This window comes from Biomphalaria glabrata, chromosome 3, assembly GCF_947242115.1.
Source record: "Biomphalaria glabrata chromosome 3, xgBioGlab47.1, whole genome shotgun sequence".
Taxonomy (NCBI): domain Eukaryota; kingdom Metazoa; phylum Mollusca; class Gastropoda; family Planorbidae; genus Biomphalaria; species Biomphalaria glabrata.
The window spans coordinates 31,453,746-31,470,333 of record NC_074713.1 but is presented as its reverse complement, the minus strand read 5'-3'; the positions used below and the strand labels follow the sequence as shown (position 1 = coordinate 31,470,333).

The window sequence follows — 16,588 nt, the reverse complement described above, 5'->3', positions numbered from 1 at the left end:
TATTGTGTTGTTGTGGTTTATCCTTAGATAGCCACCACTCAAACACCAGGATCTCTTTATCCCCCCTTACCCGTCGCAGTCCACGGCAAACGGACTGGTCTAGGACGTAGTGAGAATTTAAAGTTAAGGAGACAGTGTGATGATCAATGAAGGCAGACTTAGGAAAAGAGGAGGCAGACACAATGATAGAAAAGAAGTAGGGCACTTTTGAGCTCCAAAAGTGCTAAGGAAAGAGGAGCGCAGTTTAACGTCATGTCTCGGGACGACTTCCTCTAAGACTTTTAGGTACCGGTATTATCTATCAAGAGCAGGGTAAAACAAGGATGGGTTTTGGCCATCAACACTATTCTGAATTGTTTCGTCTGTACTCTCATAGCGCCTTGGAAGATGGAAGTCTTCTTAAACTGGCTTGACCAAAACGAGGAGACGACATATCCTGATTAGGGAACTGAAGTTTGACGACGATGCGGCTCTCACTACCATCGCAGTAATGATTACAAAGGCTAGTCAATACTTCGACAGCTGCAGGTCAATATTTCAGTCTTACAATAACTCTCACTAAGACAGAAAAAAGGGCATAAAAAGTCAACATCATCAAACTCCATTTGAGTGAGGGCTTGAGAGGCTCAAATCTTCTCTTGCAAAAGCCCTGGACAGAAACCCTGCTGTTTTGTGTAGAACATATATGTCACCGTACAGGTCGAGAATTTTTGGTTTCTCTGACCTGTTGAGACGGAGATCAGCAAGTCTGTGGCAGTCAAACAGAATATGAGGCACGGGGGCACCGGGATTCGAAATTTGGCCATAGCCGTGAGAAACATGAGGCAACAGGACAGTGGTCTGTCCTGCACTGTGTTATAATAACTTGCCATAAAAGATCACAGAATGTACTTTTTCTATTTTATCATCGACACCATATATAGGCCAATCATACTTTTCTTACATTTTTCACCTTGGAGAAAACTTTACATCTAGACTTATTACCTTTACTTTAGGCTTACACATAATATAGCACTTTTTATAAACGAAAGGTCATTTTAGCCTATTAAAGTAAGAGCATATAGATCTAAATGTACGGGGTTATCCTTCTGAATAAGTCTTACTATTTGGTTTATATATATATATAGGTCAATATAGGCTATGCTCTCACAAGAACCTCAATTCAATGTCGTGAAAAAGAAAATACACGAAATACAGGCTAGGCTAATTACTCTATATTGGCTAAGAAAATCAGTTATAAAGCTTTACAGTTATAGATCTAAGTTAGAAATTGATTTGTGCACACTTACCTCTGTAACATCTTCTTTAACAATTCAGTTTCCATTCATGATTTGCTGTAAAAGTGGTGGTAAAAATCTTCGGGAATGTTTTTTTTATATAGTAAAAAAAATCTACCGGAAGTCAATTTACCATGCAACAAAGGACGTCTCCGTTTATTTAAAAATATAGGCTTAGTGCGTAGAGTTGGCAGTCCATGTAATATATAGTCTATGGAAAAAACAGATGAGTTAAAAATTTCTATATCATTTTTTTGAATATTGGTCTCTTATAGATTCCTATTCTGCTTAAAGCAGAATGTTGATGTTCCAATTTAACCCCGCATTCTCTATCATAAACCAAATATATTTATTACAATTTTCGCGAAGGTATTGTAATAACTTAAGTGAGGCAACTCAACGAGACATAACAAACACAAAGGGCATCTGCCTTGAGTACAGTATCTCCATATTGGCTCTCAACTTGGGCGGAAATCGTTTGTCTCCTAATGTAAACATCCTTTTCTAGTCTGGTTACCAGAAGTGCGCATCTCTGCACTAGCCTGGATGGTGGTGCGTATGGCAGAGTCATAACAGTATGATTCTCCGAATCCTTTTGCGTCTTTTTCTTCAGATTGAAAAAACAACAAAACAAGGTTACAAAGACAGTTTGTGTGGAAACACAAACTCATAATCAGCCCCCGAAGTGGTCCACCCAGGCAGGCTTCAATATTTTCAGAAAGTTCATCCGAATGAAATTATATCAAAGACAAAATGATAGATAAGAATGGAGAAAGAAGGTTGACAGATCTTGTGTACTGCTCAGCGGTCCAGCAGATTATAGGATAGGTGAAAGTGAATGTAAAGTTAGATTTGAACCTGGCCTAACTAGTTCCCCCTTTCAGACCTTGTGGTCTTAAGGGCAGATGATGTAAAGTTCATCTGTTTTAGTGGCCTACGGTTAACGAGTGTTAGACACCTTATTTATAGTTTAGTTATTTGGCGACGCACCATAGAAGACGCATATTGAACGGGACTAGTGACGTTTAGGATATGTTGGGTTAGAGACCGGAAAATGAGTTAGCGATATAGCGATATAATCCTCCAGGGTAACGACGTGTTTAGTGACAGAGACGTTTACTGTGGCCTTTTCTTAGAATAAATACATGTTACATTGTTCTTCAGCGTTGACTACATCTCTTTACTAGTTAAAACCGATGTGTTTGTTTTGTCTGGATTGTTGATCAACTACATGGAATACACCCGAACAATAACACCCAAACGCTTGCAGAGTAATTGGTTGAAATTTAACAGTCATCCATAGTTGACCTCAAGACAGCCTGAACAAGCAACATCACACGAGGGTGTCATGTAGCCAGCACAACGACCAACCGCCTTTACTTTTCCCCAACTAATATCAGGTGCCCATTTGAGCTGGGTGGACTCAGAGGCGCCTAAGGATTCCTAAGTTGAAAATCCCAGTCTTCACCAGGATTCGAACCCGGGGCCCCCGGTTCGGAAGCCAAGCGCTTTACCGCTCAGCTACCGCGCCTCTCCTGGCCTAACTGAAGCCTTATAATTGATGTAATTATTTTGAAAAGGCTCAATCTCTTATTCTTTTTTTTTTTTTTTTTTTTTTTTTTTTTTTTTTTTCAAGAAATTACACTTCATTTAATATCTACTAATTTGTAGTCATTTTCAAAAAAATAAAAATAAAACATGAGTGGTCAAGAAATTACAATTCACTAGTTGACAACGCCTTCAATTGTAGTCAAACTGAATTTAAGTTATCTTATCTTGTAGACATTTTCCAAAAAAAATTAAACGAAACAAAGGGAAATCTGTAGTGTGATTGTATCCAATTAGTTTATGTTTCCTTTTAAGCACTTGGCATTGTCATTGTCACTTTATGGTTAAAGGGGACATAATGTATTGCTCTTGGTGGTAGTACGAAGAGGAAAAAGTGACTGATTTCATCCTAAGCCTCCATTCTGTCTCGTCAAATAGTATTTTAGACATATAATAATATTTAATTTTACACAACAGAACAATATCTTTTCTATAAAGTAATACAGAGAGAAAGGACTTCCTTGATAAGTGGCCTCAGTATTTTTGCTTTAACAGTAACAATCTTCTACATAAATGAGTTTATTAACAAAGCTGCACAGCAACATTAACAATCTTTCCTGAAATTGACTTTGTAGCAATGCTATGTTCCCAGGTAGTAGCAAGTAATTAGGCAAGGCAAGCTAATATAGGTTTTATACAGCTGCCTTGTATATTTAAAAAGACTGATCAGGGAACAGGTTAATCCCTCTCACGACAATTTTTAAAGGTCTCCTTGAGATGTAAGAGGGCTACTCTAGCATCATCAAGGTGGCCCTTGGGTCTGTTAGAATCGTTCTGGGATAGTTAACCAAGCAAAGGTGCTGCTGTATCACAATTGTTCAGGGTTCTGTTAGGGTCATGTGTAAATTATTTCAGGATAGGGGTGTCGATTAAGGATTCTTTTTTCTCTCATTACGAGGGGTTTAAAAAAAAAAAAAAAAAAAAAAAAATGATAAATAAATAAAAAATAGTTAATTTGTCTTAAACTATTACATTATTCATAAAAGATTCTTGACTTTCAATTGTCTGTCCTTGTCTATATTCTTTAGGATTATTGGTTTTGGTTATTTTTGTTTCTAGTCTCTTCGCAGGCTCCATTCAGTTGCGTCTTGTTTTCTTGTTCCTTTGTTTCCTAGTATATCTAGGATGAGGCTGCCGCTAAGATATAGACATTGTCATAGAGTTCTTGTAACGTTTCCACGGGCTTGCCGTGTTCTGTGAGTGTAGTACAGACACACTTGTTGTTGACTTGTGACATGCTCTCCGATCATGTGATCAAAGAGGACGTAACCGCGAGGGAGAAATAATTCTTCAAAAGTGTTGACTTCCCTTTAAAAGACAGTTTCTTTGTAGTTTTCCATAGATAAATAAAGTTCAATTTGATTCCTATCCCGCATCTCTTAGCCCAAACTCTCTTTAACCCAGGTACATACACACTCTCACACACTCGCATAACCACTTAAACTAACTGACATAATACAAATAGAGTAACTTTACAGATTGATTACAGTTTACAGTATTTAGATTTTTATCTCTGAGGTCTGACAATTTAGTCAAGGGCAATAAATTATACAATAATTACAATTTCTATCTAACCAGTATAATTATCAATTCTATGTTCAATTATTTTTCTAAATATTAACTCTAGATTATAAGGATTTAAAGATACATTGTTATTAACAACTTTAATTCTACTGTGCCACACAAGACTTCTGTATTCACTCACTATTATTAGATTAAATTTATGAATCATCTTACTTTTGATTTTAGGCAATTTATTTAAAACAATAGCTAGGTTAAGGTTAACATTGGTGTTACAGTTTGCCTCTAGTAGGACTTTCATAGTGCATCTAACATTATCAAATATTTTACATTTTAAAAACATATGGCTTTCATTGTTACCATTATCTGTGTGACATAAAACACATGTGTGTACATTTCTTTTCTTACTTCCTACAGGGGTCATCCCGAAGATTAGTCTGTATGTTATTTCTCTGGCTTTGGGTGTAATGTGTTTGCTGTGTAGATTTATAAAAGTGTCTCTGAAATCTATTACACCTAACTCTCTACTCCATTTGATCCTATTGAATAATCTTTCTTGTAACTGTTTCTTAAGTGTTGTATATGTGTCTTTTAATTGACTGTGTATTAGATGTTCATTGCCGGGGAGTATTCTTGATATGGATCTGTAAAATGGATGTGTGTTTGTACCAAAGTGGTGTGGGGTGTCATTTTTTATTGGAATTATTTTATTTAACCTTAAGCCGTAGTAGTATATTGTTAATGGAAAATTGTTTGGGTTCTTGGCTACTTGTCCTATGTATTTTAATCTTAGTGCTTGTATTTTGGTTCTGATGTCCTGTAAGTTTATCCCCCCATCCTCTTTGTTTTGTATAAGTGTTGTGTGTTTAATGTTCCTGATAGTGCTTTTAAATATAAAATTCCTAATAATTGTGTTTATGCTTGGTATAAAAGTTGGTGGAGGTTCTGTGATGTTTGCTAAATAAACTATCTTCGGGATGACCAGGTTGTTTACTAGTATTGCTCTACCAAATATAGTAGTTGCTGTATAATGAAATCTTTTAAGTGTGTTTTTGGTTTTGTTTAAAATATTTTCCCACTGCTGTGTGTGGTAATATGTTGGGTTGCTTGTCCACGTGATGCCGCATATTTTAATTGCCTTCTCTATTTTAAGGTTAAAGGGGATGTTTAAGGGGATTTCCCACCTGCCCAATCCCATAATACAAGATTTATTTATGTTGATTTTTGACCCGCTTGCCCTCCCAAATTGAATAAACTTATCTATGATTGCGGCTATGTCTTTTTCGGAGGAGGGAAAAAGGGTGGTGTCATCAGCGTATGCTTTAACTTTAACTACGGGCGTGGGGCCTGGGATTTTTATCCCCGTGATTCCACTATCTAGCCTGATGGTTTCTAAAAGGGGTTCTAGACAAAGGGTGTATAAAAAGGGAGAAAGGGGACACCCTTGTCTAACAGATCTTCTAATAGGGATACTGCCACTAAGGGTTTGGTTTATTATGAGTTTGCTTGTGGCATCAGTGTAAACTAGCTTTATGTATTTCTTCATTCTTCCATCTATCTTCGTCTTGTCTAGTATTTTGAAAAGGTAATCATGGTCTATTCTGTCAAAGGCTTTTTCCTGGTCAATAGAAAAGAGGGCTGCTTTCAAGTCTTTGTCTTTACAGAAATATATAATGTCTCTTAAAAAATGGTTAAGTTCGTCGATGTTTTTGTCTGGGTTGCTACAGTATTGGTCCTGTCCTATTAAGTGTGGTATGAGGGGTTTTAGTCTTAAAAAAATCATTTTCGTCAGGAGTTTGTAGTCGGTGTTTAGAAGTGAGATCGGTCGAAAGTCGCTAGGTGAGGTGTTGTTTTCTTGTTTTTTTGGTAGAAGTGTTATGTATGCTAAGTTGAAATCTCTAGGTAACTGTTCTGTCACTAACATGTCGCTGTATAGATTTAATAGTAGGGGTCCTATTTGGGGAAAAAAGGCTTTGTAAAATTCAAACGTCAGACCGTCTGGGCCAGGGGATTTGTTGTTTTGTGTTGTATCTAAAGCAGCCCTCAGTTCGTCTAGCGTAAAGGGAGCGTCTGTCTCTATCTGTTCTGTAATTGGTATTTCTTTGCAGTTCTGTAAAAATAATTTTTGTGCGTTGTCGTCCGTCTGTTCCTTGTCATACAAATTAGTAAAGTGTTTCGTAAATGTGTCTGTTATTTTGTCCAGGTCGTGTATAATTTCTCCTTTACTATCAACAATGTTGTCAATAGTTCTGTCAATTTGAATGTTTTGTTCTGCTGATAAAAAAAGTTTGTTAGGCCCTTCGGTTATTTTTTTACTTTTGCACCTCAATTCCGCTCCTTTGTATTGATAGTTAAATAGTTCTTCTAGTTGTGTTAGTATATGTGTTTTGGCAGCTTCGTCTTCTTCGTGTGTTAGTAAACTTTTAAGTCTTTCCTCTTCTTTTTTCCTTTTTGAGTTAACTAGTGTGGCCAGTATTTGGCTTTGCTGCTTAATGGAGCTTTTAATTAGCGTCCATATTTGTGTCACTTTGAAATGGGGTGTGTTTGAGTCATGTATTATATTTTTGAGGAGGTTTGCGATTGTTTTTAAATAGAGCGGGTCTTTTAGGAGGTCGTTGTTAAATTTCCAGATCGGTGTTTTTTGTTTTTTCTTTTTTAGTTTTGGGTTCAGCAGTTCCACTAAGACTCCTTTGTGGTCTGTATATTGTAACGTCTCTATGAGATGTGTTACACTTTTTGTTTCGCACGCCCTTGGCACATACACTCTATCTATCCGTGTTTCTATTTGGTGTGCCTTGTCCCTGAACGTGGTGACCCGGCCCGTGACCTCTACTTCTCTATAGGCATCTACTAACCGGAAAGCCTTGATGACTCCCCCCAAATAGTCATGCGTTTTAATTGTTACACGAGGAGCAGGACCCTCTGTGTTTGTGTTTTGCTTGTCTAATTGGGAATCAATGTAATTTAAATCACCCCCTACTATCAAATTTTCTCCTGCGTACTGAGTGTGTAGAATGTCACTTAGCATTCCAAAAAACTCGTGTTTCTCTTTTTTTTGAGCGGGTGCATAAATGTTGACTAACGTGTATGTGTGTTTTTGTGAGCTTGTCCTAATTATTACTATCCTTCCGCTATTGTCTTGATATGAGTGTGTGATTGAAAACCTATTGGATGTTTGTAAAATGGCTGTCCCTCGTGGCTTTCTACCTAAACTAAAATAACCCTCCCGGAGGCCCATAAGAGAGACTGCTTTTTTGGCCTTGTACTCTAACTGTGTGTTGGTCTCTTGCAGAAAGATAAAGTCTGGCTTGTATTTCCTTGTGAGGTGTGCTATGTATGTGTGTTTATTGTTAAGCCCTCTGATGTTGAGTGTCAAAATTTTGATGTCTGCCATGAGTGTGTGAGATTGGTTTGCGTGTTTGTTATTCTATTGTATGTGTATGCGTTTTATCTTTAAGAGTTGCTATGTTGTTTATGTGTTTGAATGTGTGTTAGGGTCCTCGCCCTCATCTATGACTAGCACTGACGGGGAGTCTGGAAAGTTCAGCTCGAGCTTGAACTGTTCTTCCTCTCTTTTCTCCTCCTCTACCCGGGGATCCTCGTTTAGATCCTCTGATGAGGAAGAGAGAGAGAGGGCCCTCTTTCTTGTTATTTTGGTTGGGGTGGTGGGTGCTGAACTTGCCCCTCCGGATGTTTTAATTTTTTTACTTTGCTTAGATTTGTTTTCAGGGCTGTTAGGTGGGGGGAGACCACTTGGAGTAGCTCCCATAGCTTCTATTTGTTTTTTTCCCCCTCCTTTGCTGCTTTCAACCATTGTGAAGTCATCTTTTTTTAGCTGTTGATCAATCTCGGATTGCTTTTTCTCTCCCTCCCCTTTAAGGGCCATGGCATAGGAGATTTTCCCTCCTACCTCCTTTGCACCTTCTGTGGGGTTTTGGTCCCGTCTGGGGTTCGCCCTATTTGGACACTGGTTTGACCAGTGCTGGTCCTGTCCGCAATGCCAGCACTGTTGTCTACGTCCCGGGATGGTCACGAGGACCTTGTAGGTCCTCGGATCGTCCTCATATCGTAACTGAATATAATGGGGGAGTTCAGTCTGTTTGCGGAGTTTGATCCAAGCCGCCCACTTATCTGAGTTGCCTAGCTTGATTGGCTCTATCTTGGAGCCTTCTTCTGCAAAGGCTCCAAAGATTTCTCCTATCTTTGATTTGTTTATGGTTGGTGCTACCCAGTGAAGGGTAACCCTGATTTTTTCGTCTTCTAAGGTACAGACATCTACCTTGAAGTCCTTATCATTCCCGAATGATTTCCCTAGTATACGGGTTCTCACTCGGGCGGATGTTGGGACCAGGAACCAGACAAAGGGGTTCTCGAAGCGATAGAGAGAACTCACTTCGTCCGGTGTTAGTTTCAGGCACTCTATTAGGCTCGCCATAGTGGCCTTAACAGCCCCTTGGCCTGACAGCTTTAGAAGCAAGGTACCTGGGGAGTGGACAAGTCCACCATCCAGGTCCTTTTTTTCAATAAAAAATGTCTTAACTGACATTTTTACAAGGGTTTATCACAAGTACAGAGACAGAAAAGAGACGATAACTACACTACAAACTACACAATACTTTACTACACAACCCTCGCGCCGTCCACTCTAAACAGTAACACACAAAAATCCACAGAATCACAAAATAAACCACAGAAACACAAATAATCCACAGAATTAATCCTCAAGTGTTAGCTACTTAATCAATCTCTTATTCGAATGCTCAAGATAAAAAAATTGCAATATAAAAAAAAAAAAGTGCACGAAAATTAAGTTTACAAGATTACTATTCGTTTTAATTTAGGTCTAACTTATAATGCATACTAATTAGCTTTTTCTCTTTAAAAAACTGCTTGCATAACTGATTTTAAAAATTAGATTTTTCGCTTTCAGAAAAAAAAAAGTAGCCGTTGCATCAGAACTTTGAATGGTCTAAAATATTGTGATGTCGGATTTTCAATATCTTTTCTAGTTTACGAGATCTAAACGGGACGTACGGACAGACATTTCGCACAAAACTAACACTGTGGTTATGTTATCCGGGGGCCGCTAAAAAATAAAATGCTGTTTACAAGATTACTATTCGTTTTAAACTATCTTCAACTCATAATGCATACTAAATAAATTTTTTTCTCTTTAAAAAAATAGTAAACATTTGTTCGTGTGTAAATATAGTGCTTAGTATAACAGAACTTACATAACTTAACAATACAAATATAAAAACAAAAATTTTTGACAAAAAAATCTTCAACCATTAGCATAAATGTGTTAAAAATGTGCAAAATGGTGTTCTCCCCTAATAAAGAGCCTCAAGTGTTTGAGTGTTTAATAGTTAATAGTTGTAAAAGTGGTGTATTTTTATGAAAAAACTGCTAGCATAAGTGATTTAAAAAAAAAAAAAGATTTTTCGCTTTCAGAAAAGAAAAAAGTAGCCGTTGCATCAGAACTTTGAATGGTCTATAATATTGTGATGTTGGATTTTCACTATCTTTTCTAGTTTACGATATCTAAACGGGACGGACAGACAGACATTTCACACAAAACTAATAGCGTCTTTTCCCCTTTCGGGAGCCGCTAAAAAAAAGTTCGAATTTAAAAAAAGAAAAAGGTTTCACACACATTTATTATTAAAACAACAACAAAAAAAAAAAACCCACTCGTTTTCCAAATGTAAACACTGCCCAATGAAATTTAACTATCTGCATTTACTTTATTACTGTTATTAATATTATGATGGTTTTAACTGAAATGCGTCTACCAAAGTTTTTGAAGGCGCTGCAAGGCCTATAAAATTAAAATCCCCAGACTTCCATTTTAGCGCCTTTGTACTATGCTGATCTAATTTACATACCCTTTACCCCAGTGTGTAGCCTTAAGATTCATTACATAATTTTTACGACCAAGTTTACATCTACCTGCGAGAAATCCTCTCCTTTAAATGGGAGTGTGAGAAGGGCTATGGGCATTGTGCGCGTTACTAAGAAGTTTAAACGAAGCCAATCGTCTTAATCGCTATAACAATAGGTCTTGGTTTTTAAATGTTAATTAACTAATAATAGTAGCCTAATTATATTCAAAATATATTTAGTTCTCTTTTAAAAAAAAAAGGATAATCTTTGTAGGAGCGTGCGCAAGAGCGTAGTAGCATAATCTCGTCTTGTTTTTCTTAGGACTATTCGTGCGGCGTTGTTCTGAATACGCTGCAGCTTGGCTATTTTGTCATCGGGTATACTTGCTAGCACGCGTAGCAGTAGTCAAGGCGGGAAAGTATAAATGCCACAGCTAGTTTTTTTGGTGACTCTGTTGTAAGCGGGGGGAGTCATCTTTACCTCCCATCCCCTATATCCTTTCATATCTATATTATATAATTTGATTTTTCCCGCATTCTCATGATTGTTCCGTTTTTTTTCTGCTTTGCTTTTGTGTCATGAAAATGCAGTTAGAAATTGTTATAGTCGCTATTTTTTATAACGTCACCAGTAGACCATAGCCTAAGGATAAAATCATAAACTTGTATATTAAACTACGGTATATCTAGACTGGGCATGGAGATTTTTAACACTACAAAAAATGTAAAACTTTTTTAGAAAGTTGGATCAAGGCGTTGTTTTATAAAGTAGTTAAAAGAAGTGACGTTTTTTTTTTTTTCAACCCTAACATATGTAACATATAATTTAATTTTTAAATCTAAATCTAGTAATTGAACATGAAAAATAAGAGTAATCTCTTCTCATACAGGGGCGTAACTAGGGATTTGGGGGCCCGGGGGGATTGACCTCTTTGGGGGCCCCTTGCATTTTGACATTCGACATACGACATGGAATAATGTACGCAAAAATATATAAGCCCCAAATCAAATTAGTTCAGTATATCAGTAAACTTAACAAAAAGTAATCAAGACTCTTTTAATGAATAAAAGCTTTGTTTATTAGTTAAATAATGCACAAGTGACAAATCTCAATTGATATCGCTTCACGTCGTGCATTCTGTGCAGCAAAGACATCTATAACATCAACTACATCGATACTTTCTAGTATTTGTGACTTCACTGACATTAAAGCCATGATAAGCCTTTCTTGTGTCATTGTGCTCCTGAGATAGCTTTTGATGAACTTGATCTTTGAGAATGATCTCTCACATGACGTAATGGAAGTGGCCTGAGTTAGCAGTATTCGGAGGAGGTTGCAAAGTTTGAGCACACGTAATTCCCATATGAAGCCTGTTTCCTCAATATGTCTATTGGTGATTGTATTACTGGTTTGTTGATGAAAAGTGCTCGTGCATCAATGACATCATTGAAAAAGCGATTTTCCATTTATTTCATCATACAAACAGGAAAAGTAGCACAGTTTGTCATAAGCGGGTCTTCACCTAACAGGTGTCTTGGTTCAAGAAGAAACCCAATGGTATCCATTTTCTTTCCAGCCTTTGAAATCTCATCTCCATATGAAATCTGTCCAGCACTTCTGTCGCAACACGTTTGAATTGCAGTTCTATTGACAGTCCTACATTAGAACTCAACTTCCCATCAAGTCTTTTCTTTCTTCTGGTTGTTTTGATTATTATTATTATAGCTTTTATATAGCGTTACTTTCATGCTTATAGCATGCTCAGAGCGCTTTGGTCCAATCTAGGAGTTGGTTTTCCGTTCTGCCTTTAGGCGCTCAGTAAACGCAACTCTGGCCGAGTCGGGTGTCGAACCTCGAGTCCCCTTCTAGGTAGCCAAGACAAGCCAAGTTCAAGCGCACTTAGCCTCTCGACCACGCTTCCCACAGGGATTACAGGGAATCCATAGTATTCACTTTTTTTGCTTTTGCTTTTTTGATGGATTGGGTTTTTGTCAGTTTCTCATCATTTTGCAGAAAGCATGAAAGGGTACTAATTTCTTTAGCAGCTTTCCATATATGCAGTCCAGACTTTTGTAGTTTCTTCCGAACTATATTAATTGGGAGCAAGAGCTTTGACCAGAATTCAAGATAGGCAAAAAATTCTTAATTTTCCACTGCATGAAGAAGATTCTGTCCTAATATTATATGGTACTACGTCATTGTTGGTTGTTTATGTTTTGTGCGCAAGCAAAAGGATTCAGAGCATACAAAAGTGGGAAAGATCCATATCTCGTTATGCTCGAGTATAGAAATACTCCGATAAGTGGACTGCCGTATTCACCATCACAACTGGTGACGAGTAGAAGACTCAGGGAATCATTCGAACTGATCCCAAACTATTGAAACCATCGGTAGCTGAAAATGCAGAGACATTACTCAACGAACGACAGATGAAAAGCAAAGTGAAATACAATGCAAAAGCAAGACTACCTAAAGATTATTCTGTCGGAGAGTTCGTCTAGGTCAAACATGGCAGAAAGCAGTTGTCATAAAAAACATTCAGCACCCAGATCTTACATCATAAAGACAAACGGAAAAACATACAGAAGAAATCAACGCTTTTTGAATAAGAGTTTCGATGAAGACATCTCTGGGTACTATGATACCGATGGAGACAATGAACTGCAAACTGTTGGAACAAACGAAACATACAGTTATAGACCAACGTCTAGAGAACTTGTGCCAGTCAAGACAACCAGAAGTGGACGAATTGTTAAAGTTCCTAGTAGACATGGCCGGCATTAGGCCACTGCAGCCTATGCGGTCGCAGTGGGCCCCGCGCTTTCATAGGACACGCGCTAATTCTAAGTGTACATTATTAAATTAAACCATTATAACGTATATAAAATAACAGGGTTTTCGTGACCTCCTGATTTTCCAGGGCCTCCAGGAAATCTCATGAAAAGGCAAAATATACGATAAAGTCCTGAACTTTTTTTGAATTTATTCAAATCTCCTGAAGAATAGACGAAATTGACATTTTGGGGTGCCAATAAATAAAAGTGGCATTGCGAGCTTTCATTTGATAAAAATGTATTGCAAAGACGAAAGTAGGCCTATTTTCTAATTCAAAAAAAATAATATTGCCATTATGCTAATCCCTACCCAGACTAGGCCCCGCGCGATCCGTTTTGCATAGGGCCCCGCAAATGGTAGATATCACTCTTAAGAACTTTAAAAGGAAGGGTGTGATAATAACTTCAAAAGGACGGATGTGCTAATATTATATGATATTATGTTATTGTTTGTTGTTTATGTTTTGTTCTTAAAGCAAAAGGATTAGATGGAAATAAAAATAGAGTTTCCATTGGATTGAGGAAAGATGAATAGAGGGGTAATAACTCGAGTGTGAAGTTTAATTCTGAAATTATAGACGCCAAACCCGAATAATGGACTATTCTTGCATTATTAAGAATAACTTTTGGATCTGTTATACTCGATTCTGTAAATTTTGCTTCAAGGTTAATTAGTGTAGCCATAAAATACTCGCCATTTAGATCTATTATTAGTAAAGGTAACAAGATACCTGGAATTCGCTGTATATCATGCGGTTTTATTCGTGGCAACAAAGTTTAAAATGTAAAACTAACTTTTAAAAAAAACTTTGATCTCTGTGGGAAAAAATATTTTTAAAATGTCAACAAAGTCAACGTACTGATAGACCTAGATCTAGGTTTAGTCTTTGTGATAAATTTTTAATCCATAAATTTTGAAAAAAAAGACACCCGTTGACACTATTTGTCAATCAAATATATTAATTTATGTATTTACAAATAAATTTCGGACACCCATTTGGGGGCCCCCCCCTAGGTGGGGGCCCGGGGGGATTTTAAATTTCTCCCCCCCCCCCCCTTAGTTACGCCACTGTTCTCATAATTATTATTTTGCAATTTTTAGATACATAATCTAGAAAGATCTAGGTAATCAATCATTTAAATGTAACATGAATTATTTCGATCTAGGATTTTTGAAACATTATCTCAATGGAAACAAACAGGAAATGGCTTTGTTTCATATATTTTGCGTGAATATCCGAGAAAAACCAACCCACAATGGAATTATACCATAGAAACTTTAAAACAGAAGCATCTATCGCTACTTATGAGAGAATTTGATGCATAGGATGAGCGAAATTGATGCTTAAATAAATGAATTTTGTAAATATATGTTTAAAAAGAACAAAAAAATGCAAGCAACACGGGTAAATCGCGCGAGGTAAGGCGTAAAATCCTTCTTAGTCTCAACATTATTTTTTCCGGCGGTGCAGTATGCTCGAGAAAATGCGCAAATGCACTTTATTTTCTATATGGCTTTGTAAAAAAACAACATCGAGGTTGATGTTTAATGAATACCCGCTAACGTCTGTTCAAGAGTTGAGTTTTTTTGGCACATCGGCACAATTTAGGCCATGTCGTGCCCGTAAAAGATTATCTAGACCTAAAGCCAATAAAAAAAAAATTAAATTATAACGGTCAAACTTGAGTTTTACCAGTGTGTCCAACTAGCTAGTAATTCTTTCCCCAAGCTGTCAAATTACTAGAAAAATCGTTTTCGAGATCTGTGTCCAGGTTAAATTTTTTTTTTACACGATGAATTTGCAAGCTGAATAGAGGATTACTAAAAAAAAAATAGAAAAAAAAAACAACTATTTTTTTTTCTAATTTTCAAAAGACAAGACCACATAAAATACAAAAGAACAATTTAATAAGTCAATTTTTGTAGATTACAAATTATGTATGCATAATCCAAAAAACTAACTACCAATTAAGAGGCGTAACTAATAGTCAATTTTCAAGAACTCAAAAACTCTTAAAGCAAACTTTTTTTTTTAACTAAGAGATCTAGATTTCCAAAAGAGCAAAAGTGATTTGATTAATAATAATATCTTAGTAAACAGAGGTTGTAAGCAAATCAGGAAATCAAAGCTGTCGCAGGCTGTTAGTGCGTAATCTCACTGGCGTTTTGTGACTATTATTACTGCTGAGGGAACTAAACCTGTAAAAAAAAAAACCCTGTTAATTAATTAAGAGAGAGAGAGAGAGAGAAAAAGATACACAACAGATTCTTAACGACAACATTTTAAAAATAATACATAAATTATAAACTAATTTTAACACTTAAACAGTAACCTGTATAACATTTAACGTTCCTACTGTATTGTTATTAGCGTGCGGGCCCTCTCAAGGTCAGGTCTAGGCCTCGGCTAACAAGAAGTTATAGTAGCCAGATAGTAACGTTACTAGGTGGGTCTATCTGCGCACCTCAGAATGTAACCAAGGGGCTAGAGTCGCCTAAGCATCCTGACACACAACTAAACTAACTAACCTAGATAACTAATAGAAAGCAAGAAACAAACTTAATTGAGGAAAAATACAAAAAAATGATACTTTATGTACATAAAAATAAATTAATAATAAAATATATGTACAATAAACCAAACCCTACTAAACTATACTACCGGTACTAAATTAAACTTACTACACTAAAACTTATACTAACAACCCGACAATTACTCTAGTTTAGATCTCTACACCTAAATGAAACACTAAAACACACTATACTATAGAAGCTATTGCAGCAGTAACAACCACTACAGCAGGAATTATAGCAGGCAGTCTCGGGTACAGAAATATATTTAAAACCATGACAAGCTTTTAAATGTCACACAGAGATACTGACCAATGGTCAACTATACAGGAAATAGCATTGGCTCTACTATTAGACTACTACATCTGGTCAGTTGTTGTCCGCCCCTACCGGAATCCGCACTGGTAGATAGATATTATTTTATTTCTCCTATTATTTATCATCCTTTCCATGGTTTTGCAGATGCAGCTTGTTAATGCTATTGGGCGATAGTTAGCTTGGTCAGACCCATTTCTTTTCGGTTTAGGTATTAGTATAACTGTGGCTTACCCCAGCTGTATGTTTGCGATACACAGTTAAAGATTTTTATCTCCAGGGTTGTCTATGAAAGTTCACAAAGATGTTTGAGGAACTAATATTAGACTTCATCTTCTCCAGGCGATGTGCCATGTGATTTGTCCAGTGAGTCCCTCAGTTCATCAAGTGAGAACGTTTTTTTTTTTGTCTTCATTGTTCTCTGATCTGAAATCAGTGATCTCCAACTACCAGTGTGGATTCCGTTAGGGCGGACAACAACTGACCACCTGGTAAGGCTGGAAGCTTATATTAGAAATGCATTACTCAGAAGAGAACATCTAGTAGTCGTCCCGAGACATGACGTTAAACTGCGC

At 36.9% G+C, this 16,588-nt stretch overlaps 1 protein-coding gene across 1 annotated transcript in view; it reads right to left on the bottom strand.

Moving 5' to 3' along the window:
* Positions 1-15,015: 15,015 nt before the first annotated feature.
* Positions 15,016-16,588, bottom strand: part of LOC106068051 (UBX domain-containing protein 1-like) — a 60,770-nt gene continuing 59,197 nt past the window's right edge. Inside the window, exon 11 of the mRNA XM_056024539.1 lies at positions 15,016-15,326. Coding sequence (XP_055880514.1) covers positions 15,283-15,326 — 44 coding nt within the window. The 3' untranslated portion in view covers positions 15,016-15,282. The remainder of the gene's footprint in view (positions 15,327-16,588) is intronic.